This window comes from Chenopodium album, chromosome 11, assembly GCF_948465745.1.
Source record: "Chenopodium album chromosome 11, dcCheAlbu1.1, whole genome shotgun sequence".
In the NCBI taxonomy this organism is placed as follows: Eukaryota; Viridiplantae; Streptophyta; class Magnoliopsida; order Caryophyllales; family Amaranthaceae; genus Chenopodium; species Chenopodium album.
Genome location: NC_137844.1, coordinates 36960224 through 36984199, shown reverse-complemented (window position 1 = coordinate 36984199; position 23976 = coordinate 36960224). Strand labels below are relative to the sequence as shown.

Below are 23976 nucleotides of genomic sequence, written 5' to 3'. Positions count from 1 at the left end.
GAATTTTTCGGATATTTGATTTATCGGATATCCGAAAATATCAGATCGGATACGAATATCAAATATCAGAGTTTTCGGATATGGATATTCGATCCGTGCTCAGCCCTAGGAGAGAGAGAGGCGATGGTGGTATGGGTTTTGAGGGAATGAAATTAGGGTTTGGGTTTTGCCTCTTTTACACCTTATGTAATGTGAGAAATAAAATGAAAAAGTTTTTTTTTTTTTTTTTTTTTTTTTTTTTTTTTTGATATTGGATATCCAAAATCCAAAATTGAGTATCTGATATCCGATTCGATATCTAATTTTTTCATCCAAACTTAATTTCGGATCGAATATGATCGAATATGCATATTTTTCGGATCGGATGTACATCGAATTTTCGGATAGTTTTGCTCATCGAATATTGAGAAAGTATTGTGACGGGTGCCATAACCCCATAACATAGACCGACCCGGTTGAGAAGACCCCAGAAAGATCCTTTCACCTGAAACATAAACTGTGACTTCAACAACAAATCAAACAACTTTATAAAGAGGAATTTTGATCTAAGAATACTGTTGAGCTTTCATCACTTCTTCAACTATTCTGAATTCTGTTTAACCAACGAAATGAGGCCCAACATTGTTTCCGAGGTAATACTTTTACTTCAATTCTTTCTTTCAATTTTTTTTACTGAGGTTTTGCAATTGATGATCAAGATTATATTTCATGAATTTTTACTTCATTTTTTGTGCTTGTTTTGAATTTGGATTTTTCTGTTTGGGGGTTAGTTTATATTTGTATTTTATTTTGTGTAAATGTCAAATTGGGGTCCTTGATTTATGCTAAATGAATTGATAGTTGGTGTATTTGAATCTTATGTGGGTAATTAATTAGTGGAATTCATACCCTCAAATTGGGAGAAAATCATGCAAACATGTACTATGTAAAATGTGGTAAATGTAATGGATTCTAATACCAAATAAGAGGTGTTTATAAGGCAAAATCGAAGGGGACGAGGAAAAGTAACACATGGTTTGTTTTGAAGAATGCATTTCCTTTTGACACTTAATAGAGAATACAAAATGTGAGTCCTTTGTTTAAGTGTACAAATGCCATTGCCAATACCGTCGAAAATTTCAACTCAAAGTAAATTTGATGAAAAGGTGCTGAGCTCTTTCTGTTAGTTATGGCATCGTATAGAACATGGATTTTTTTTTTGACATTCTCTTAATGGTTCTTCGAGAGGAATGTTTATGGTTCTATCTAATGAAATTTAAACTATGATGATAGAGAAGAACTAATAGAATTAATCAAAGAACTTAGTTATGGCTAGAGCCAATGAATAGGAAGAACTAACTGATTTTTTAACTATACATTGCTTGATCTGAACTTATAGAATATAATATCAGTAAATTGAATTGCTTAGCTCTTACCTCTTATTTCAATTGATTGGGTTAAAATCCAATAAGGATATGGTTATATATCTTGACATTATACATTCAACAAAATGATAGGATTTGAGTTTGGATATGTTGCTTAAATTATACAAATACTTGTTTGGTATGATAGAACTTGTAGAATAAAACTCTCCAAATAAGATTTTGGTAGCAAATGGACACCTATATTTTCTCCATTTTCTGCATCCTCTGTGGAGTCTGTACTTCTTCCACTCTCCCTACTGCATTATCCTTTTGATGGATTGACATATATATGTATGGACTGTATGAGGATTCATGTTTTGTTTCTACTCTGGAAATTCTGGATATAGTCAATAATATTATAATATACACTTATTAAACTTGGGCTCATGTTCTTATGTGTACAGGCTAGTGTAACTACTCGGGTTAATCAATGGTGGGAAGGGATTCCATTCATCACATCTGCTGTGGTTGCTGTTTGTGCAGCCATCTACTTGGTTTGCCTTTTGATTGGTTATGACTCATTTGTGGGGATATGCTTTTTGCCTTCAGCAATCATATCACAGTTTCAAGGTACGTTCTGATTTGTCATCATAGGGCGAGCTCAGCAGAAAATGTGAATGTTTAGAAACTCTGGTTGACATCAATTGATATTCAATTTATAGTATATGGTTGGACATGTCAACATCCCATTGTATTCTATTTTATTGTTGGTCTACATCACTTCTCTTTTTCCATTTCTTTTTTTTTTCATTGGGAGAGTTAGGGTGCAGGGAAACTTAAGACCCTAATTACAACTTTAGATTATTGAGGGTCCTGGAAAAACTCCAGTTGTTAATTAACAAGTCTACTTTTTTTTTTCCATCATTGAGGTAAGGTATCAAGTTGGCTTTGTACTAAGATTTTGAGTGAAAGGTGATGATTATTTGACCTCTTTGTGTTTATAATATGCAATGATATAGACCTTTAATCACTAATTTTTATTTCTGTAGCCTTTATAGATGTTGACATCCAGCTCATTTCTGGTTTCCCTTTCTTTATTTTTGCTGTCTCTGATGTGGTTTGTAATTCTTGTTAGCTTTGGCTATCTTTTTTTTGTTTTTTTAAATCCTCTGTCATGGGTGAGGCCTGGCCGCCTGGAGGTTGAGGGAGGAAATCTTTATGGAAGTTGAATAGTATTAACTATTAAGTCAAACTAATGGAATTTTTAACAACCAATAAGTTAAGGTTGCAATTTGTCTCAGTGGAAAGTTTAAGATGCAGTTTGTTACTGAGCTTAAAGTTTGTGGTGCAAAAATGGAACGAGTTACACAAACTAAATTTGAAAGCTGAGAATGCTGGAAAGTAGATGCATGACAGACCCCTCTTTAACCCAACAACAAGAAATGCTGATTTTACAAATGTGTAGCTATCTTCCAACCCTCAAGATGGGAGTTATTTTCTCTTGTCTCCAACAGGAAACCATACTTCCTGCGTCCCAAATAAGGTTTTGCAAAGCTCTTAGGACATTTCCCTAAAAGGAAAAAAGTTGCATTTTTTTCAAGTAGCTGTCAAAACTAAAAATAAATGTGTTGTCAAATACACCACTTCAGTGATTGGTTTATTGGTGAAATGCATGCTTTTGATAGAGACAAATTTGTATAGGGAAAAGTGTACTATTGACATGAGAGCTCTTGTTACACGTGCAAAAATATAAACAGTCAAAAAGGTTTTCTTTGGTCTTTGAAGTTGGTCCTTTTCATAACTCTGTAGTATTTAGTGTATCCAAAAGGATGTCCAAGCATAAGCATTTCCCTGTATTGGGACCTTAGGTTTCCATATAAGAGTGATTTGCAATTAAACTCACCAGGTGAGTCTCCTTGATTCTCTGAAGGTGATTGATTCTATGTTTATGCCTATTTGAATCTTTGGAATATCTTCTGAAAAGGTAGTTTAGAGAAGAGATCCCAACACTGTAGCCCAAAATTGTGGTGTCATGTGCAGGAAGAGAGAGAGAGAGAGAGAACCTGTATAGGATGAAATAACCATGACTTTTTTTTTTTTAATTTCCTTTTAAAAGTACATATCTGACTATACTGATTGACAGTAATAATTGGCAAATTATTGCAAAGGTTCCATCATTCTCATTGACTTGCATTTTCTTTTTTCTTTGCATCTACAGTTTACAGGATATATACCTCCATTTTGTTTCACGGTTCATTCCTACATCTCTTCTTCAATATGTTAGCATTAGTTCCTCTGGGTCCTGAGCTGGAAAGGATCATGGGATCTGTACGCCTATTGTACACGGTGCTGTTATTGGCTCTAAGCAATGCTGTACTTCATCTTCTTATCACACTGTTGGTAGCATACAACCCATTGTACCCTTACTCATTTCTTATGAATGAGTGTGCCATAGGCTTCTCAGGAATTCTCTTTTCTATGATTGTCATAGAGACTAGTTTGAGTGGAGTTCACTCCCGAAGGTTGGTTTGTGGGTCAATCTTTGTTCGTTTATGCCTTTTGCAGTAATTGCAATTTTTCTGACATTCCCATGTTTCATGCAGTGTGTTTGGGCTCTTCAATGTGCCTGCTAAATGGTAATTGAACGTCATGCTTCTGTGTTTTTATTGTTTCAAACTTCATTACTGTCTTTTTCTTATCTAATACAAGTGCATAGTATTGAAAATTGCTATCATTTTATTTTTTAAATATTTGGCAGGTATCCCTGGATCTTGTTGTTGGTCTTTCAGCTACTCTTGACTAATATTTCGTTACTTGGGCATCTTTCTGGCATTTTATCTGGGTTTGCTTGTGAGTTTCAGTACACATCGATGAGTTTGGTTATTGTCTTGTGATCTTTATTGTTCTTTGCACTCCTATTTTGCAATGTTATGGAGGTCCAACTTACTGATCATTGTGTTATGACAAATTTGTATGTGACAGATACTTATGGGTTATTCAACCTTGTAATACCTGGAACTTCTTTCTTTTCTGGCATTGAGAGTTCAACATGGCTTGTGAGTATTTCTCCATGATAACTTTAACTACTTATGTTTGTTTTTTAGGAATATTTCAGAAAGGTGAGTGGTTTTAAGAAAAAAAAAGGGGGATGAAGTAAGAGAAATGGAATAATGGAGTAAAAATGTGTGGCTGTTAGAAAAAAGTGAATAAAATAAGAAGCGAGTGGAAAGGTTTATATACTGTGGGGTTAGGGGGTAATATATTAAAAGGTGTTTTCTTAAAAATAGAATAAAGTAGAGTGGGTAGAACAAAAAACACCTCAAAACAGAAAGTGGATATAATGGAGGGAGTGCATGTTATTTCAGCTTTTAAATGGGATAAAAAGTACAGTAGAATAGTAGATTCAGGTATTTTGAGTTTGCCTTTCTGTTGTTCGGACTTTTAAAAATTCTGATCAACTGTCTGTTGGTAGTTTTAGCATGCGATGTATTTTTTTGGCTCCTGAAGGTCTTGGTCAATGTAATGTAATTAGGAGTTTCGTTATCTTCTATTCTCAAGATTGTGTTTTTTGCAAGTTGGTGCCTTGGTGGCTAGTCACAAGAATGTTCCAATTCTAACTTGCAAGCATTTTTTGTCGACAATGTCTTCAACTACTAAAATTACTTTGATTTCTTTGGATGTAATGTTTGTTTTGAGTCTGTGTTAACTGTTAAGTACATATCGCTCTATGTGTTATCGTGCTACACTTTTACATTTTTGACCTAGCATCCCTATAAAAGGTATAATTGAAGATAAAGTGTGGGATGAAGTGAGCCTGATAACCTTGTGTTAGTTTTCTTTTCCTTTTCCTTTTGAGGGTTGTCGGGCCTTGTCTCTTACATTTAAATGTATAATTATAGCATTACACCTGGATTTCATGATTTGATTTCTGAAAACACAATCTGTGATGTGAAGTTCTTATGTTTTTTGTTGTTGACATACAAAATTTTTGTTTTTAGTCGGAAACTTATTTTCAGAAAAATGGAAATTTGAGCAAAAAGAAACATGTGTTGCAATTTTTTTTCGATATTCAGCATCAACATTTGACAGAGGTGAAGAGAGTTATATTCATTTATCTGCGATTAAAGAATTGGAGGGGATTTATTATTTCAAGTAATTGTCACATTGTCACATACTATGGAACTTAAGTGAAAGGTTATTCCATGAAGTATTTCTGGTATCTAGACCTCAATTTTTATGGTTTGAAAGTTTTTCAGTATAGCTAATGTTGAGTGTCACTAACTTCAGACTTTCTTTCCAGTAAAAGAGAAATACTGGATCTAGAGGATAATGATCATCGGATCATTCTATATGCTTTTTATCCTAATTGATGTCATTCTGTAATTGTGATGAAAAATGTATACCTTACGTTTGTTTTGCATTGGTTATAGGGAAGGGCTTATATTGGAAGTACAAAATAGCTGGTTTGGAGAGAAAGCAAGTTAGTTAGCTCTATAAATAAGAGATATGGAAAATATGATTGAGTGTTTCATTGTATTTTAGTTGTATCTGGGAGAAAATCAAGCTTCTCAAAGCTTGAAGCCTTGAACATCATCACACTTACTGCGTTTCTCATTTCATCTATCACATTCACTCTCTTCTTCCAAAATAGTAAAGACCCCAGTTTATCTTTATTATTATGGAAACTGAGCTGTATCTTTGTGCCATTCAGTCAGCTTGTGTGAGGCGACCCAAGTTCATCTTATGCACAGGCGGGAACCCTTCAGGATACATACCTACATATACTAATCCGAACTCCACTTCAAGGTAAAGTAGTATGTTGTGTAATTGGCTATATTGACTCTTCTCAACCCTGGTCCTGATATGTACTTTTTAATTTTTCTATTTTATTTGGAGCAGTGGCTCAGCTACGACAAATCTATGGAGTCATCTGTCTTCATTGATGCCACAGAGGGATACCTCTTCTCAGGTTTGAGCTTGGCCTCTGAGAATTATCGCTTTTTGGCTTGTCTTGTACATTTTCTTTCTCAGTTGTGGACTTGTGTGATTAAGATTGGCCCATTGGATAGTTGATAAATTTTTTAGTGATCAGATACTTACTGCTCACAAATTAAGGGGAAAAATAAAATTCTAGTACTGTAACAGTGTAACTACCAGTCAACCATAACTAGTCATCAAACAGTATCTAGAATGCAAAGATTTTCCAATAGTAACATAACAAACTTGTCTGTAGACTTTTGCATAGGTATCAAATGAATTATTTTGTTTTTATTTTCTTTAAGGACATTAAAACTTGATTCTATTAGATTCTATTCTAAGTTTCTAACTACTGATGTTTGCTGAACTATACTGTTTTTTCTTTGAAATATTGCTAATCCTTGTGCTGAAAAGAACAAGATTACATGGGATAGAGAGAGTAATTATTAAAATTGCAATCACAAGTTCACAAACACTTTTTAAAAATTGCAATCACAATTCTAAGGGGATTTTCTTTTTTAGAATTGGATTTTGTTGAACAAATCTTAAATTCTGAAAAGGTGATATTAAGTTGTATTTAAATAATTTTGCAGATTGAATATATTTTGGTGAAACTTGTTTGTTTAAGTTGAAAAGTTTTCCTATATTGTTTTGAGGGGTGGGTTGCTCGTACTTTACATCATATTGTCATCCTGTGCTTCTTGATGACCCAAGTTGTGACTGCATTCAAGATTCTTGGAAACTTATACTTTGTAAAAAGAATTTTAGTAAGTCAAAACTGTTGGGATGGATTTAGTAAGTCAAACCAATCAAGTATTATTTTAATTGACTATGATTTCATGCCAACTCAATCCACTGTTAGCTTTAATAAGAGTGTGCTGCTTATAGTTTGACCTTTTTGTCTCACCAATCAACACCACTGCTCATCTTATTATCGAGCACAGTGATTTGTTAACGATTTGAAAACCTGTGCCAGCCGAAATAGTTTTGTAGGAAATGAGAATGCAGCTTTGAGTTCTAAAAATGTAGGATTTTTAAATCTGCCGAGTTATCACCTTCTCTCAGACTTTTTATGATGGACTTAGGTTCTGTAACTGGTTCTGGATCATTTTCTGATAATGCCTGCCCTTTGCTATGACTCACAATCTTGGCAAGCTTCTTATGCTGCTTATCTTCCTCAACATATTTCACTATTCATACCATTTGAAATGTACAGCTTCCTCTGCACAAGTTTAGAGTTCGTGCCTTGTACATTCGACTCTCCTGTTTCATAGACCACCCTTTGCAGGACAGATAATTTTGTGTGTTAAAGTATATTAGTGCTTGTTCAAGTTTCAATCAGATATATTATTTAAAAAGCCTTGTCGTCTTTTGGTTGAGTTACAAGTCATAATCCCCTCAATAATTTTGTGCTTTGCTTATTGCCTCACGCTTGTTAACAAATGTGAAACATGTACTATCTTTATTTTTCTGGATTGTAACATTATTCAGTTTGATTTTGATATTCATCTGTTTTTTTGTTTTTTGAAAACATTGTTATTCATCTAATATAGTTTAAAATGTCCAGTCAACAGACTCGACACAAGATTCCCGCTTTCCTGGTAGGGGGAGGACTCTTGGCGCTCCGAGAAGTGAGATGGTTCCTGGCATAGCCTCTGATTCAAACTTGCAGACCAGGCTTCTGGACAATGCTAACTCAAACAGTCGACCAGACATGGCAGCAATAAATTCAGGAGGTGAAAGGTGTAACTGCACCTATCTCTTTGAAATTTGATGATTAATGTTTAGTACTGCAGTATAATTTCTTCTTTTTGCATATGTACTTGTTGTAATTTTGTAATGATTTTTAGGAGTGACTAAATTGAGGATTGATCTTTTTCCCCTGGAATATCAAAGTATGGCTGAGGTTCATTTAAATGGACCTGGTCATTGTTACCGACTACTGAAAGACATTAATTGTTGATTATGCTCTAGTTTGTTTCTAAGTTTTGTGATAAACTAGGGAAAATGTTCTTGTTTTTCCTCTCTTCTTTTACCAAATTAAAATGTCCAAATATATTTTAAGGGATTTGCATAGAGAACCAGTAATAACTCCTTGCATAATTTATCATGGGATTTCAGGCCGCCTGCTGCAAATAGTGTCACAGAGCCAATCAATTCTCCGCAGCAGCAACAGGTTTGTCTGTGATATTAGACTTGGATCTGATATGTTATTTTTTTCCACTAAATAATCTTTTTTTGCAGGCTTTCGGTGTATCTGAAGAAGACATCCAAAAGCTTGTCTCAATGGGATTCGATAAGGTAAAATCATTTCTGTTCTAGTTGAGTGGCTTAGAGGAATTGCCGAATTGGTTTACCTGTTGTTCAAAATCACTGATCTTACTCACTGAAGCATACAAGCACATACATAGATGAAATATGTTAATGCTAACAAGAAACCATGGTTGTTTCAGACGCAAGTTGAAGTCGCCCTAGCTGCAGCTGACGGAGATTTGGATGTAGCTGTCGAAATTTTGATGACACAACAGGTATAAATTCAAAGTGAAAGTTCCTTTGCTTGCTATTCACAGAATCATAAGATAGGACTGCTAGCCTAGTTTGCTAGGTGATTGCTCTGTCTTGATGTTTCTTGCAATTTTGTGATGACAGGGATAAAGCATTCACGGATTCACCCATAGGCTAACTTCCTCAAAGACATGACCGATGCCTTTAATCAGAATTTTGTATACTGGAACTTCAGTGTATGGCGGGCATATGTATAGTTTGTGTTTTTTTTTTTTTTTTTTTTAAAATTATAATTTAGGCATCGGAGAAAGTTGAAAACAATCAAAGGCACAAGCTTCCTGTTAACTATGAATTAACTGATTCTATTTGTTCAATCAAGCCACTTAGGCACGTAAGTTTATAGTGATGCAAATTTTCTAGTATGTATGAAGAATCTTCTGCAACTTCTTGGATTTCTTGCTCAAATGTCACAGCCTGCAGTTCGCTTTTATACCGAGCATGATATAATCAATCACCATGGGATTGATCTAGTATGTTGAATAATCTGCTGTTACACTTTTTCCTGTTGCTGCGATTATCTTCATCTTTGAGGAATCACCTTGTTCATTCTTTGGGACTCGAGAAACAAAATCAAATATGGCATGAAAGCTTGGTTATACCGAGCTTGTCGTTTCAAAAATATTTATAAAGATCGTTATTGGTGAGGGCGTGGGGCTATGTTTAATTGAAGCTAATTCTTGCATTTGGAATGCTACAAAAACAGGATGTTATGAAGCCTTTACGAGTAATCTTGACAACACCAATTATCAACCTAAAATAGTTTTCAATAAAATGTTGCATCTAATAGTTATTTCTGATAGAAAGAATATACATAAATTTAAATTAGTGTCTTCAGTCACAATGATCGTGACCTCCACATCTCCCATCCTTCCTCGTGTATTGCTATTGCTTCTCTCCATACACTTGTGGTAAATTTGAGTTCTCAAGAAATTTAATATTTTTCGAACTAGTTCACGTAGGAGAAAGGGAAAGGTGGGCACTTTTGCAAAACATTGTGTAGAAGAAAGGCCACAATTTTTGTACATAATGACAACTCTGAGTCTGAGATACCAATAAAGAGAGGAGAGTATAAAGAGAATAATTTAAATATGGATGTTATTTAACCCTTAACTCCATTAGTAATCAATCGAATTTTCCTTTTACATGGAAGAAATCAATATATGTTACATCAAGAGCAGTATGATAGAAAGTTTGCAGGAATAAAACACTACTTGAGAGAGAGAGATTTCACAACCTGCAAAATACTGAAACTCCCCAGGCTCAAATTAATGTATACTATACAGTCATGTACTCTAATAACCTTTTCATCTTTTGTTTCTTAACTCTACTGTGCCTATATGTCTTACTTCTCCTAGCTGTTCTTTGGTTGCCATCTACGTCCAATTCCAAATCTAACTCAGAAGCCTGCAAACATCAAAGCCAGAAAACAATTGTTGCATTGGTCAAGTTACAAATAAGCTTCTACCTAATTTTTCTGATATCCCCTTTTGCTTTTGTTTTCAGAAAATAAAGGCTAATATATAAAATTATATAATTAACGTAAATCCCCTTTGCCATTTCTCCCAATTGGGGGTGGGGTGGGTTGACACAGAACTTGAGACTACATTCAGCAGCAAGGCCAGTAACTGAGTAACCCACCTGTCGACGTTTATTGCGTGCTGACAGTCCGACATCTTTTGGGCATCTTCTTGCAACATGGTCACCGTCTCCACATTTGTAGCATATAGGAGGAGGACACGAACTAGACTTATCCAAATTCGGTTTTGGGCATTGCTTCACAAAAGATTGTCAAGTGAACAAATTAAAATTTTGGTCAGCCATATGCCTCACTGTCTTGCACTAATGCAGAAGATATACACTGATTATATACTGAAAGGTTAAAGGAGCCTTACCAAACCCGAATGTCCAGATATGCCACAATTATAACAAGAGGTAGTTGCTACACTTATGTCGGAATAATTACCACAGCAAATGTGTCCAAGTTCATTGCAAATATAACACTGTAAATTCTGTCATGGAAAAGCTAATCTCAGCAGTGAAGCATGACAAAATAACTAGTATCGAGTACTCATCATAAGGGAGGAAAGGAAAAAAAAAAAAAAAAAGAAAGAAAGAAAACTAATGTTTAGTCAAACTCACCTTAAGATCATCAGGAGAGTATTCGACATTGCATGAAAAGAGTTCATGCCCAGATTCCCCACATCTTAAACAGATATTACATTCACTGTTGTTCACTGGACAATCTACAGCAATGTGGCCTCTTTTTTTGCAAGTAGAGCAAATACGGCGCTGGAAGTGATATTCAGCTTAGTAGAGAAAAGTTTCAAGAAAATGTTGATGAATTAACTTAAGCACTAAACTCATTTAATAGGACAATATAATTGATCGCGTTCTATTAATACCCTAAATAATCAAAAGGCCCAATTTATAAAGAAGTAAACATAAAGTTATGAGTAATGACCGTTCAAAGAAAGCTTTTTTGGTTGGGGGGAGGGAGGTCTATTTTCCATAAGGGATTAGCATACAGTCATTTACAAAAGAATGATAATTACAATTATAAACATAGTGGGCTAAACACCCATGGTTTAAGAATAAAGTAGTAGTGTAGCCAAAAGTATCATCCAAAATTTATGGCCAACTCAATAGTTCTATAATAAGATTTATACACCACCTTGGGACATCTCTTCCCAGTATGCTGAAATTGTCCACAAACATAACATGGTGACTCTAACTTCTGTGCAGGGGAGTTGACTGCATGTGCTTTTATATATGAGCTTCCATCTCTGCAGTCAAAATATCTCCTTTTGCGCTAATTCAATTAAACAAGTCAAATGTTGTCATAAATAATATAAACACAATAATAGTATAATAATTGTCGTTTAAACTTACAAGAAGCTTTCGAAGGACAACATTCTCTTCTATGATGCCTGATTTGGAATCGGGTTGTATGGGATTTGGTAAAGTGGGTTCCACAGATACTTCTGGTTGCGCCAGATCTTGTTGTGGTTCGAATCCAACAACCTTAATAACACGAAGCATTAGCAGTACACATTGTGTTTCAGAATTGGAGGGAGTTTTAGGATATTGTCGCCAATATTACATATCTTTCCAAGGTTACAACAGCTATGGGAGCAAGTGTTTCAAACAAAGTTCAAATCCGCTGTTTCAGTACAAATTACCCAATAACAGAATTTCAACATAATGCAGATTTAATTTTAGACTCAAATATCAATCTACATTGTCCAACCACCAAACTAAAATTCCAAATTTTAGAATATATATCATCTGCTTTAAAACATAATGATAATGTATTTAGGCTTTTTACAGATTTTTTTTTAACCAATATAGGTTTTCTATTCACTTGGGAAAAAGCCTGATCAAGCTGAAATAAGTGGACTTTGATTTTGGATGGGCTGATTGGATTTAAAGTTGGGTAAACTTAATTGGACTACAGTAACCATATCCAAAAACATTAGGTAAACAAGGTAATGTTGCAATTAATTTGAAACATCCAAAAAAGGTAAAAACTGCAATAATTATTGAAAAAAAAAAAAAAAAAAAAAAAAAACAGATGAAGTATTTAGAATGGATCTGGAAAAGAAAAAGTTCAAGCCAGGGCATTAAATCAGCATCTGTTCAACTACAAAAGGGAATTTCATAGTTTTGTAACATTTCATATATGTTCTAATGAACTGGTACAATAAATTAAAAAATAGTATCTAATTTTAGTAAAGCAACCAAACAATATCCCCAAGAAAAGCTGCAAATATTGACTTTGATGACCTAAATGTATTCTTCTTAGAGCCAAAGGACGCAAGGAAAGTTCGATATATATTACAGTTATAAGACAATGGCAAATCCAGGAAACAATGATATATTTGACAACACCACCTTCTGTTTCTGTTTCCGTAATCACCAACTTTTTCCAAAAACTTAAATGACACACCTGAAATGCTAACAGATTTTTTTTTTTTTTTTTTTTTTTTTTTTTTTGGAAGACTAGCAAATTTTTATATTAGAAAGACACCAAGAAGATGTCACCAATGTACAAAAGAGGACTAAGAAAATAGGCTCATGCCTTCAAGCTATCATAAAGCAATATGTTTGCAAAATCAAGAAAAGGGTCAAGTGATGATCAGAAACTAAAACTCGAATTTAGCCAAACAAAACCCTCAAATATCATGAAACCTATATATGGAAAGTAGGAAACAAGAGCATCTCTCACAGAACAAAAGCAAAACCCTCATAAATCTGCAGGCTCCTTTCTTTCTATTGCATAACCAGATCGGCAGATCTCCAACAGAAATACATAATAATCTCTCACACTTTGACAAACCAACCTTTTTTTGTCCTTAATGAGGAAAGTAAGAAACGAGAGCATCTCTCACAGAACAAGGATGGACCCACCTCAGAAATAATGACCTCTTTAAATAGGGAGAATCCGAACAAATCAGGAATTTGAGTGTTTAGTGGTAAAATAGAACTCTTGAACCACCTTCAACTTTAATACCAACCAAGGACTTGAAATTGTGCTACCCATCTGAAATGGATTTTCAAATGCCTACATCCTCAGTTCTCAACAACAGACTATTTGCCGTAAGATTGTAATATACTAATATGGCCCAGAAAAATTCCTAACTTTTCTACTAAGCTGACATTATATGACTAGACTGCTAAGGTGTTTGAGTCACCCACCTTGAAGCAACAATCATGTAATACAGCTTGTCAATGCCTTCTTTACCATGGCAAAACTAATAATTAAGTAGAACCTCAATGCCTTCTTTAATCTTTACCATGGCAAAAATACAGCTTTCAGTTATATTTACTAAAAAAACACCATCTCTTGAAGTAACAACCTAGCAAAACGCATGATTTAGTTTAATCCAGCTAGTGTAGGGGGAGGAAATACTTTGTCTAATTGTTCATCCCATATTATTTTGTGTACTTGCATTTATTGCTTCCCCAAATCATTAGAACACTTTTCTTTTCAATGAAACTTCCACATTTTACCGTTCAGAATCTCATTATTTCTCCTTATTCGCTACTCCTCCCCCCCCCCCCCCCCACCTCTCTCTCTCTCTCTCCTCCTACTCTCCCTTCCATAGTCTCGCTTTAGCCTTTCATGATATAATTACCAAGATCAACAATACAAGAAGAATCCCCGAAACCATTAGCATGATGCTAAACACACTCCAAAATTTTTGTTATAGTAAAGACTCCTATTCCACAAAGCTTTCCTGATTCCTGAATGATTAAGTAATGACAGAAATCATCTGAGCTTCTCATAAACCAATCCTACTTCAGATTTCAAACACCTTATACATAAAATGTTGACCAAAATCGGGTGTCATCGTGTTTCCACAAATTGATCAAATATCCCAAATTTGAGCAACTTCAACTACAAGTCTACACCCACAATACCAATTGTTACCCATCATTGAATTCACTTCATTAATAAGCTCTTGATTCGACTTCAATCGTTACAAAACGGTAATACGATCAAACTCTAAACAACCAAATCTAAATTAAAAAGCCAAAACGGTAACATTGAAATTAGCAAAACATTTATTAGACACATCAATGGAAAACTAACATTTAACAAAGGCTATTGAATTTATAATGTAATTCCGATTAAAAAGCTAAAAAAAAAAACCTGAATTTAAAGGTTTTGAACGAACATTGAATCTCAATATATAACACAAGACTAAATAACAATCAATTGAATAAAAAGTACTTAAAAAGCAAGAAAATAAATTAATGGGAGCTTACGATTGATTGAGGTAGGGTTCCAGAATCTGCAGTATCAATGTTATCCTCGAAGATCAACGAGTTTGTTCTCTCTATGAAAATGGCATTAGCTTCTAACATCGCAGCAAAGTTTGGAAATCCTTCAATCTCAGGTAATTTACCACCAATTTGTGCTTCTACTCTATTCGGCAGACATTTTGATTTTACTGTTAGAGGTCTTGAAAACCGACCCGAATTGCCTTTGCAAAACCTATATCCCTCGTTTAAGCTTTAGGGGCCGTTTGGTTGGGGTTAATAATCAAAGGAAAAGGGAATGAACATGTCGCATTCCCTTTGTTGCCGTTTATTTGTCAATTTTTTCATTCCTATTACCTTTTTTAACTTTGAGTTTACTCAAAATCAGTCCACATCAATTCCCCACCCTCTAGACTTTTCCATTCCCTTTTCTAAGCCACCACTACACCACCATACATACACCAACAACTAGTTATCCCCACCGCCCAGCCACCTCGCCGGAACTCGCCGCTGCTCCCCACCCCTCGCCGGAATTTGTCGCAGCTTCCCCACTCCTCGCCGGAATTCACTGCAGCTTCCCCAATCCTCACTGGAATTCGCCGTAGCTTCCTTACTCCTCGCCGGAACTCGCAGCAGCTCCCCACCCCTTGCCGGAATTCGCCACAGCTTCCCCACTCCTCGCTGGAACTCGTCGCATCTTCATCTCTCTTCACCAGAACACACTCGCATCTCCATTTCTCCTCATCGGAAGTCACTCGCATCTTCGACTAGACCCAGAAATCGAACCTCAAGACAAAGCAAGATTGAGTTTTCTCGAAACTTGGTGGCTAAGGGAAGGGACGACCGGCGATTTTAGAGGGAGGAGATCGTTTTCTAGGGTTTTGCGCAGGCAGGGGAAAGTTTTGCGTGGCGGCGAGGGGTGGGGGAGGTTCGATGATGGAGGGAAAGGGATGGGGGAGGTTCGACGACGGGCGGAGAGGGATGGGGGAGGTCGTGGCTGGGCGGTGGAGTGGCTAAAGAAGTGGGAAGATGGGTTTTTGGGTGGTGGTGGTGATTTTTGTAAACCAAACAACATACCATATGAAAAGGGTTTCATTCCATTCCCTTGCATTCCCTTTGTTCATTCCATTACAATTACCCGTGCAAACCAAACGACCCCTTATTATGACTTATATCTTCACCTGAGCTCAACTCGACACCAGTTTGATTCGACTTGAACCCAACCTAACTTAGTTTGACTAAATAAATAATTTGTATTTTTACATTTAAAAAAAAATGAAAATCGCTCAAAAGAAGAAAGTGTGTCATTATTTCGAAATGGAGTGAGTATAAAAAACAAAGGTTATTTTGTAATACTTTATCCATTTTTTTAATTGCAACGTTGGGGTTTTCAAGCTTGTCACAACATAAATTTTGATTAGTACAAATCAAGACAAATCTAACCAAAATCTATGTTTTTTTTAACATATAAATCATAATAGGTGGTAATTAAAGGAGTGTGAATAATGTAAAATCTCTTGTAATTTAAAATAAATAGATAAAGTACTCATTTTGATGGATTAGTTATGACTCATGAGGTATATTTAGTGGAATAATCAACATGCTACCAAAAAGTTGTCATCAACCCCAAACTGTATTATCAATTAACAACCCGTCTTGTGTGCTGTTGGCTAAATCGTGTGACCACTTATAAAATAATAACAAAGTAACCCCTATAATATTGATCGTAACCTCTTTAATACTGATCTAGTAAATCCTATAACATTGACCAAGTAACCCCTGTTATATTGACCTTGTAACTCTTATAACACTGATGAAGCAACCCCTATAATAATTGATCACACGATGTGACCAGCTACATATAAAAATTTATGTTGAACCTAAAAAAACTCTCACATGACCAACTCATGCATTGTACATTTGTACAACCTTATGTATGATAATTTAATTTGTTGTTATATGCTCACTTTATTTTATTTTTTTCTCAATTGTTCCATAAATTAAATTAAAATAATTATAGGTAAAAAGAATGCACCCAAATCATTTATTTTTTTTTTGTTTTTTGTTTTTTTTTTTTTTTTGAAAACAATCATTTAATTTTTGTGACCCTTTAATTTATTTAACTTACTAAACTCACATTTCTATCTATACAAATAGAAAAATCTCAACTCACACCCTTTTTAATTACCAAATCACAATTCTCTTATTTTATTTATTTATTTATTTATTTATTTATTGAAAAAAAGACCCTTACCAAACTACCATTCTTCAATTAAAAAAAAAACACAAAAAATCAAACCCCAAAAAGGAGCCGGGTTTATTTGGCATAGTTTTTTATTTTCAATTTTTTGTTTTTTTTTAAAAAACAAAAAACAAGAAAAATGTGTTTTCACTTTTTTGTTGTCAGTTTTCAAAATTATGATGATTTTAATAAGTTTGACTAATTTTTAATTCATTATATGATACAAGTATATATCATCATATGATTTTGAAAAACAAAAAACTAAACAACATAGTAATGCCAAACGAATATGTTTGTCCATTTGTCCAACAATGGAAACATTCATAATAATAAAGGATAGTTAAGAATCTTTTCCTTTTGATAATAGTTGACTTAGTTAGCTAGCTTATCATTTTAGTAGTACTTATCTTTTGAGAGTATTTATCTTTTGTAAGTTAGTTACTTTTATTTAGCTAAACTAGTTGGATCGCCGCGTGCTACGCACGCGTCAACCAACTTTAAAAATAAACAAATAATATTTACTCTCTTCATTCTATTATTAAGTGTATGTATTCGTATTTCAGTATAAAAAAATCACTTTTATAAATGCGCTATTCAAATATTACGTGTATAAATTATTTTGAATAATTTGTCCGTTTACATTACTTAATTTATTTCTTAAAATATGTGCAAAGAAGATATGTTGCATTTAAAAGAAAACAGAGGAATTATAAAGTAAATAATATAGATTAAATTGATTATATATACATACGAAATACAGTATAGTTGTCAATACATATATTTAACTATTAATATATCTAATGATGTTATATATATATATATATATATATATATATATATATATATATATATATATATATATATATATATATATATATATATATATATATATATATATATATATATAAAATGTAAACAAAATTATAAGTACGGAAAGAACTAACTTGTTTTATAATTCAAGAGTGGTTTTATGTTTTCATCATAGAAACTTCCTTAGGGCCTGTTCTCTTCAACATAATTTTAGTTCAGTTCATTTCAGTTCTTAATTTCCTTCTCTCATAAAATATTCATTTCAGCTCAGTTTAGTTCAGCTCCAATCAGTTCATTTAAGCTCATTTCAGTAAATGTGAACAGGCCCTTAGTGGGCCCTTTTTCCATATAATTCTTACAATTATCATCTTATAGTAGTATTTTTTTTGTTATTATTACTATGGAGTATTATTTATTTATCAGTTTACGATTTGATGAGGCTTTTCAACTATTATGAATATTCTTTTCATTAATGGTTACATATTTGTACGATTCATGTGGTGTATAATAAATGTTTGGATAGTATACATATTTAAACAATTATGAATTTAAATTATTTGTATATGTAAAATTAAATTAGTACATTAAATTGAAAATACATGAGACAATTACAAATGCATCAATTATGAGAGACAGAAAAATAAAAAATTTATATAGTAATGCAATAAGTTCATGTTATATATACATACAACATTAAATTATATGTCTATTTAACCAATCAAATTTGTCATGTTTTTAATTAATTCCTTTATTGTTATGGTTTATCATCTACTACCTACAAAGTTAAACCCAAGTAATTGATTTCTTTTACTTTCTGCGTTTTTTTTTCTATAAAGTAAATCTACTATAATATGAGTGATCTCATTTTCACCAGTATTGTTAAATAGGTTTTTTTATCAATTGATGTTTGATAGTTTGAAGTGTTGTACAAATATTTACGAAATATGAAAAAGCTGGAAGAGAAAGAGTATAGATGTACAAACTGAATATATTATTTTATTTTTACAATACAATTATTGTATTACATAAGTAAAACTTGTTGCAAAACAAATATTTAAATTTTGTAAAACCTATAATATATATATATATATATATATATATATATATATATATATATATATATATATATATATATATATATATATATATATATATATATATATATGCACACACACACACACACTAATCTAAATAATTATATGTTATAAAAGTCCTTACATAAATATATTATACATAATATAAACTTTAGAGATTATACATATGTATATATCGTATAAATATAATTTAAAGTTTGAGTTTAGTAAAATTTGTTGACATTTGTTGTAAAAGTTGTTTATGATTGTGTTCTTCTAATTTCAATTGATAGTAGTTGTAGTCGCCAACATCTATATTGTAAGTTTGCTGGAGAAATTTGAGTGCTTGTCTAGCAGCATTTTGTTGTGATGGACCAATTTGCGTGGCTGGTGTCCTAATAAATCGTATAGGACATGGGACATTAGGGATACCATTTATATCTATAAAAGCTTTTATTTCATGTCGGTGACAGCATATATACCGAATTCTGCTCGAGGTAATCTCAACTGAAGTAGTATATCGTGCAGAATTATTTTGATATTTGTTTCCAGAACTCTCCGTGGTTCATCCATTATGTGCTGGTGAAGAACGTAGTATTTTAACGTAAGCTAATGAACTTTTTATGTATGAAGTTAATTTGTAGTAGCTATTGTTTTGAGAGAAAATCTCAGTTTGTATTTCTATTTATAGGCATACTTTAAAAACCTTGTAGTGATCTTTTTATTACGTATTGAGTTTCAAATATACGTGTCAAAACCCAAAATGTTTTACAATAAATATGTCAGACATGTATTATGTTTTATGTATGTTGCACAAGCGTGCTATAGTGTAAACTGTACAATTTACACGTATGTGTGTGTGTGTGTGTGTGTGTCCGTCTTCGTGCGTCCGTCTGTATTCATTTATAATTTATTATTTCAATCCTATGTGCTTAGAATATATTGTATTAATTCTACGTATTTGGTATCCCAATAAATTGTACAGGATTTATTATGCTGTAGAGTGAAGCATTAAAATATGGTAAATACGTAAAGCAAAAGTCTATTTAATGTAAATCTACATGTAAAAGTACATATGTATACAAACAAACATTATTTATTATACATTGTCAAGTTATAATTGTCTAAGGAAACAATTTAAAGTTCATAATAAAAGCGTGAAATTATACACATACATACGTTCATAAACATTTCTTAAAGTTATCATACATCTAAACTTCAATTATGCGTTTAGCTTTCCAGCGGAGCTGTTGAAATCCTTCTCCCAACATGTATGTGATCATCTCTATGGTAAACTCCTTGTCTTTCAAAGCTGCAATGCAACTGTCTACAAGAGATCTTTTTTCCTGTAATTGTGTATAAAATGATTAATGATTCTTGTAAGTGTGTTTGTAGTTTTGAATTTACTATAAGTTGCAATTGTTAGGTAATAGTAATAAGTCAAAGCATACATACTTGTAGTGTGAGCGCAACCATATGATTAGCATCATCATGTATCAGTTGTTCAGCAAGATGACCAAAAAGTGTGATTGGTATGTCGCCACTATCGTCGGCAAAAGTAATATGCAGAACAGTTCTACAATGTGTACAATTACGCATGATTAGATATTTAATAGGATAAACAAAAGCAATGATTGTATGCTATATTATTAGTAGTGGTATATCAATTACCGTGGTTCGGACGTTCCTACGTGTGGGGAGCTAAAAGCGCGACAGTTAAACACTAATCCTATTTCAGTTTCACATCGTTTGTTGCAGACATTGCATGCATTGTATACAATGCTGTTTTTATTTGTAATGTCAATGACTCGTCCGAAGATCCGTACAGTTTTTCCAGACTTGTACCAAAACAAATGCACGATATAGTTATACAAAATATTATATTGTTCACTTTTAATTTGTGTAATGAAACATACTATGTAATTTACCTCTTGCTCAGATAATTGTGAGATTGGAATTACTAATTCAGGTTGCTGAGAACTTTCTGCTACTCTAGTTGCAAGTGAATTTTGGAGGATTCGAATTTGATCTTTATTATTCACCGCCCTGTAAATCAACAGTGTAAGTTAAGTAATAATTAATACACAAATAGAATTAGTTGAGAAGTTTGGTTTACCAATCTCGGAGAAGTTGCGCTTGTGGAGTACTTGGGTTACTTTTCAGGAAGGAAGAAAAAGTTGTATTGAACGAACCCTCTGTAAACATATATGACGTAGGTAGTTAATGAAAGCGTATTTATTATTTTATAACTATTTGTTCATATCATATACCGTCGAAAGTTGATGCTTTGACGCGGGAAACTTCTATAACAAGCATCGTATCTATAATTGAAGCAACATCAGCAACTTCGTTGTGGACCAAAGTGGTCCACGCTGATAACATAACAGGATCCATGCTGCAAAAAGTACAAGAAATTAAATGTTGAACAAGAATAATTGTAATTAAGTTAGAGTACTCTTGTATTGGAAAATCAATTTACATTATTGTAATATATACACGTACTTGGAGTCTATGATCTTAATCCTACGCATTTCATTAGGCAGTCCGGAACTCTTGGAGCGAATGGTTTCTATATCGTGTATGTGAATAGCAATTCCAATGATATCTAGGAAAAAAATACAACGAACATAATTGTATATGTCAATTAATTCATGTGTATTTACGATGCACCTACAGTAATTACAACATCTTAATAGATAATAAGTAATATTTACCTATTCGATCAGTACTGCCAACTAAATCCAGAACCCGATTAAGTGGAACAAAGTATGAACTTGGTTCAGGTCTTTGTCGAGTGTCAGAAATTCTTGTTGCAGAATTGATCGTCATCTGATACAACTGGTTGTCTCTAACAAACATGTCAGGTGTGCGAGTTATGATAGGGTTGGTAATTTTGTATTCTCTCTCTTCAACAAGAAGATTATGAAAAAACATAATATCTCGTTCAAAGATCACAGCCTTCATTTGTGTTCCCTGGCAATTTCAATGTTAAGTAATTGTTAAATATGTTGACATAATTAATATTCTACAAATTGTATATGATATACCTCTGCGTCTTCAAAAATAAGCTGCTGTAAGTTTGTCGTTCCTGCGCGAGATTTTTTGCCAGGTGCTTCTTTATTAATGTAGCGGTCACAGTAAAGTTTCGGCTCTAGTCTGTCAGTCCGACGAGGGGAAGTTGTTGAGTAGCCATTATGTTGTTCTGCACTATGCTTTGAACCTGTCATTAATGTATTGTCAGTACATGTTATGAGCAATAAAATAACAACAATATTGTATAATGTAGAGTAAAAGAAAAAATAAGTGTGTTAACCTTCTGCTAATACCGTATCTTTAAAAAGAGTGGTTTACAATATTCCAGCGCACCTTAAAATCTTATAACATACAACATTTTTAGTTCTTTTCCATCCATCTAATTCATCCGTAGTGGGCTTTACCGATATTTGAACATGTTTACTTTTCTTAGCACGAGGCAATGCAACATATAACTGACCATGAGAAAAAAACTGGTTGTGGTAAATATATGCCAACTCTATCAAGTGTTTGACCTTGAGACTTGTTGATGGTCATTGCAAAACTCAGATTGATTGGAAATTGCTTGCGGGTAAATCTGAATGGGTACTTATCCGTAGTTGACGGCTGTAACGGGATTTGAGGTATAAAAACCCGTTGGCCACAATGATGTCCAACAATAATTTCAGCATCAATAACATTAGGGAAAAATGCTTTGCATACTAATCTTGTTCCGTTGCATAAGCCTGATGTCGAGTCCATATTTCGAAGTAAAATTATTGGACTGCCTACCTTCAAAGTTAAATGATGAGGCGGAAGACCAGACGGACAAAGGCTGTTTAGAAATTCAGTTGGATATTGTTCGCTGGAGTGGTCTGTGCACCCGTCAAAACTTCTGTACTCATAAGCTCTTCCTGGCTGTTGTTGAACTAATAGAGAGTTTATTTTTGCAGCATGTTCATTTTTGGGGGTTAAAATAGCTCTCTTTGTTGCAAAGAATGATTCAGAAGTCGTATTCGCTATATCGGGGTAGATACTGTTTACCAAGAGATGCAAAGATGACCGTTCATTGTCGTACGGAATAACTAATGGCTTCGGTAACTCTATATTTTTCCCATCTTCATAAGGAGGCATGACATTTCCGATTTGCAACACAAAGTTACAAAAAGGTAAATCGTTAATTGCTCTCATGTTTTGTGTTAAGTGGATTTTCTGGAGCTCATGCCATAAGGGGGACATCACAAAACTCGTTGCAACAACTTCACGCAGACTCCCTTTCGGTACGACAGGTAATACTTGTCGGAAATCACCACCAAATACAACAACCTTTCCTCCAAATTTTTGTTGATTCGAACATACATCCTGTAGTAATCTGTCAAAGTATTCAATTGTTTGACGCTTTGCCATTGGTGCTTCATCCCATAAAATAAGTCTTGCAAGACGAATAAGTTGTCCTAGAGCACTTTGTTTAGAAATACCGGGGCTTGGAATCTCATCAACATCAAGAGGGATTTTGAACCGAGAATTTGCAGTTCTACCTCCAGACAGACCCGAAGTAATTCCAGAACTCGCAATTGCTAAAGCAACCATTCCCTTTGCTCTTACATTAGCAAGTAATGTAGAATATAAGAAACTCTTTCCAGTGCCACCAGGCCCGTCCACAAAGAAAGCAGTTGGTTTATTATTTAACACTTTATTGTAGATAGTGTTGTACGCAAGTTTCTGTTCATCAATTAAGCAGTTCAATTGCATTTATTTCTTCTGGACGTACATGAATATGAAGTTCTTCCTCAATTTCTTTCATTCCTATTTCAAATTCGTCTTCTTTGAGTTCTAGTAAGCCAAAATTGTAAGCGTCGAAAGATTTTCCCATCGATTCAACAAGGTAACAAATGCTTTTTATAGTTAGTTTGCGAGCCTTTTTTTTGTCTGTAGGGAAACTATGGTTGTAATATTCAGAAAGGTATTGGTAATATTTTTCCCACAATTTGTTAGGGTCTTCAGGATTGCAGTGTACTAAAAATGTAGCAAATAGTCGTCGCAAGGCAAATGGCATCTGAATTTGACAAGCTTCTTGTAGGCATTTGTCTATAGAGTCATCTGCCTCAAGTAAACCTCGTTGGAATGCTGCTTCTCGGAATGAAGAATATTTTATATTGTTAAAGGTCAGCAAATAATCAAAAGAGGCTGG

The 23976-nt window shown here is 33.7% G+C and overlaps 2 protein-coding genes across 3 annotated transcripts; one reads left to right on the top strand and one right to left on the bottom strand.

Moving 5' to 3' along the window:
• The first annotated feature begins 418 nt into the window (after positions 1-418).
• LOC145568837 (rhomboid-like protein 15) lies at positions 419-9231 on the top strand. Of its 2 annotated transcripts, none has more exons than XR_014095981.1 (13): positions 419-632; positions 1808-1973; positions 3562-3865; positions 3947-3979; positions 4102-4193; positions 4326-4399; positions 6055-6149; positions 6243-6312; positions 7888-8056; positions 8442-8496; positions 8565-8621; positions 8774-8848; positions 8970-9231. XR_014095981.1 is itself a non-coding variant. In XM_081628226.1 (13 exons), exons 1-13 carry the CDS (start codon positions 609-611, stop codon positions 8973-8975), a joined length of 1227 nt encoding a protein of 408 aa, XP_081484352.1. In that variant the 5' UTR covers positions 421-608; the 3' UTR covers positions 8976-9231. The 2 variants fall into 2 exon arrangements, 1 of the variants encoding a protein (XP_081484352.1); XM_081628226.1 differs by having other exon boundaries at positions 421-632; positions 7888-8063.
• Positions 9232-9966: 735 nt separating this feature from the next.
• Positions 9967-15641, bottom strand: LOC145568835 (uncharacterized). Its single transcript, XM_081628225.1, has 7 exons — positions 14655-15641; positions 11775-11906; positions 11557-11694; positions 11025-11174; positions 10778-10894; positions 10524-10658; positions 9967-10289 (listed from the first exon to the last, which is right to left on the bottom strand). Exons 1-7 carry the CDS (start codon positions 14751-14753, stop codon positions 10161-10163), a joined length of 900 nt encoding a protein of 299 aa, XP_081484351.1. The 5' UTR covers positions 14754-15641; the 3' UTR covers positions 9967-10160.
• Positions 15642-23976: the final 8335 nt, after the last annotated feature.

Excerpts from the sequence above, each read along its gene's own strand:
- LOC145568837 (XM_081628226.1), top strand. The coding sequence starts at position 609 with ATGAGGCCCAACATTGTTTCCGAG. Across the intron at positions 1,974-3,561 it reads AATCATATCACAGTTTCAAG|TTTACAGGATATATACCTCC; the intron begins GTACGTTCTGAT and ends TTGCATCTACAG. Across the intron at positions 8,497-8,564 it reads ATTCTCCGCAGCAGCAACAG|GCTTTCGGTGTATCTGAAGA; the intron begins GTTTGTCTGTGA and ends CTTTTTTTGCAG.
- LOC145568835 (XM_081628225.1), bottom strand. The coding sequence starts at position 14,753 with ATGTTAGAAGCTAATGCCATTTTCATAGAGAGAACAAACTCGTTGATC. Across the intron at positions 10,659-10,777 it reads TATCTGGACATTCGGGTTTG|CAATGCCCAAAACCGAATTT; the intron begins GTAAGGCTCCTT and ends TCTTTTGTGAAG. Across the intron at positions 10,290-10,523 it reads CACGCAATAAACGTCGACAG|GCTTCTGAGTTAGATTTGGA; the intron begins GTGGGTTACTCA and ends TGATGTTTGCAG.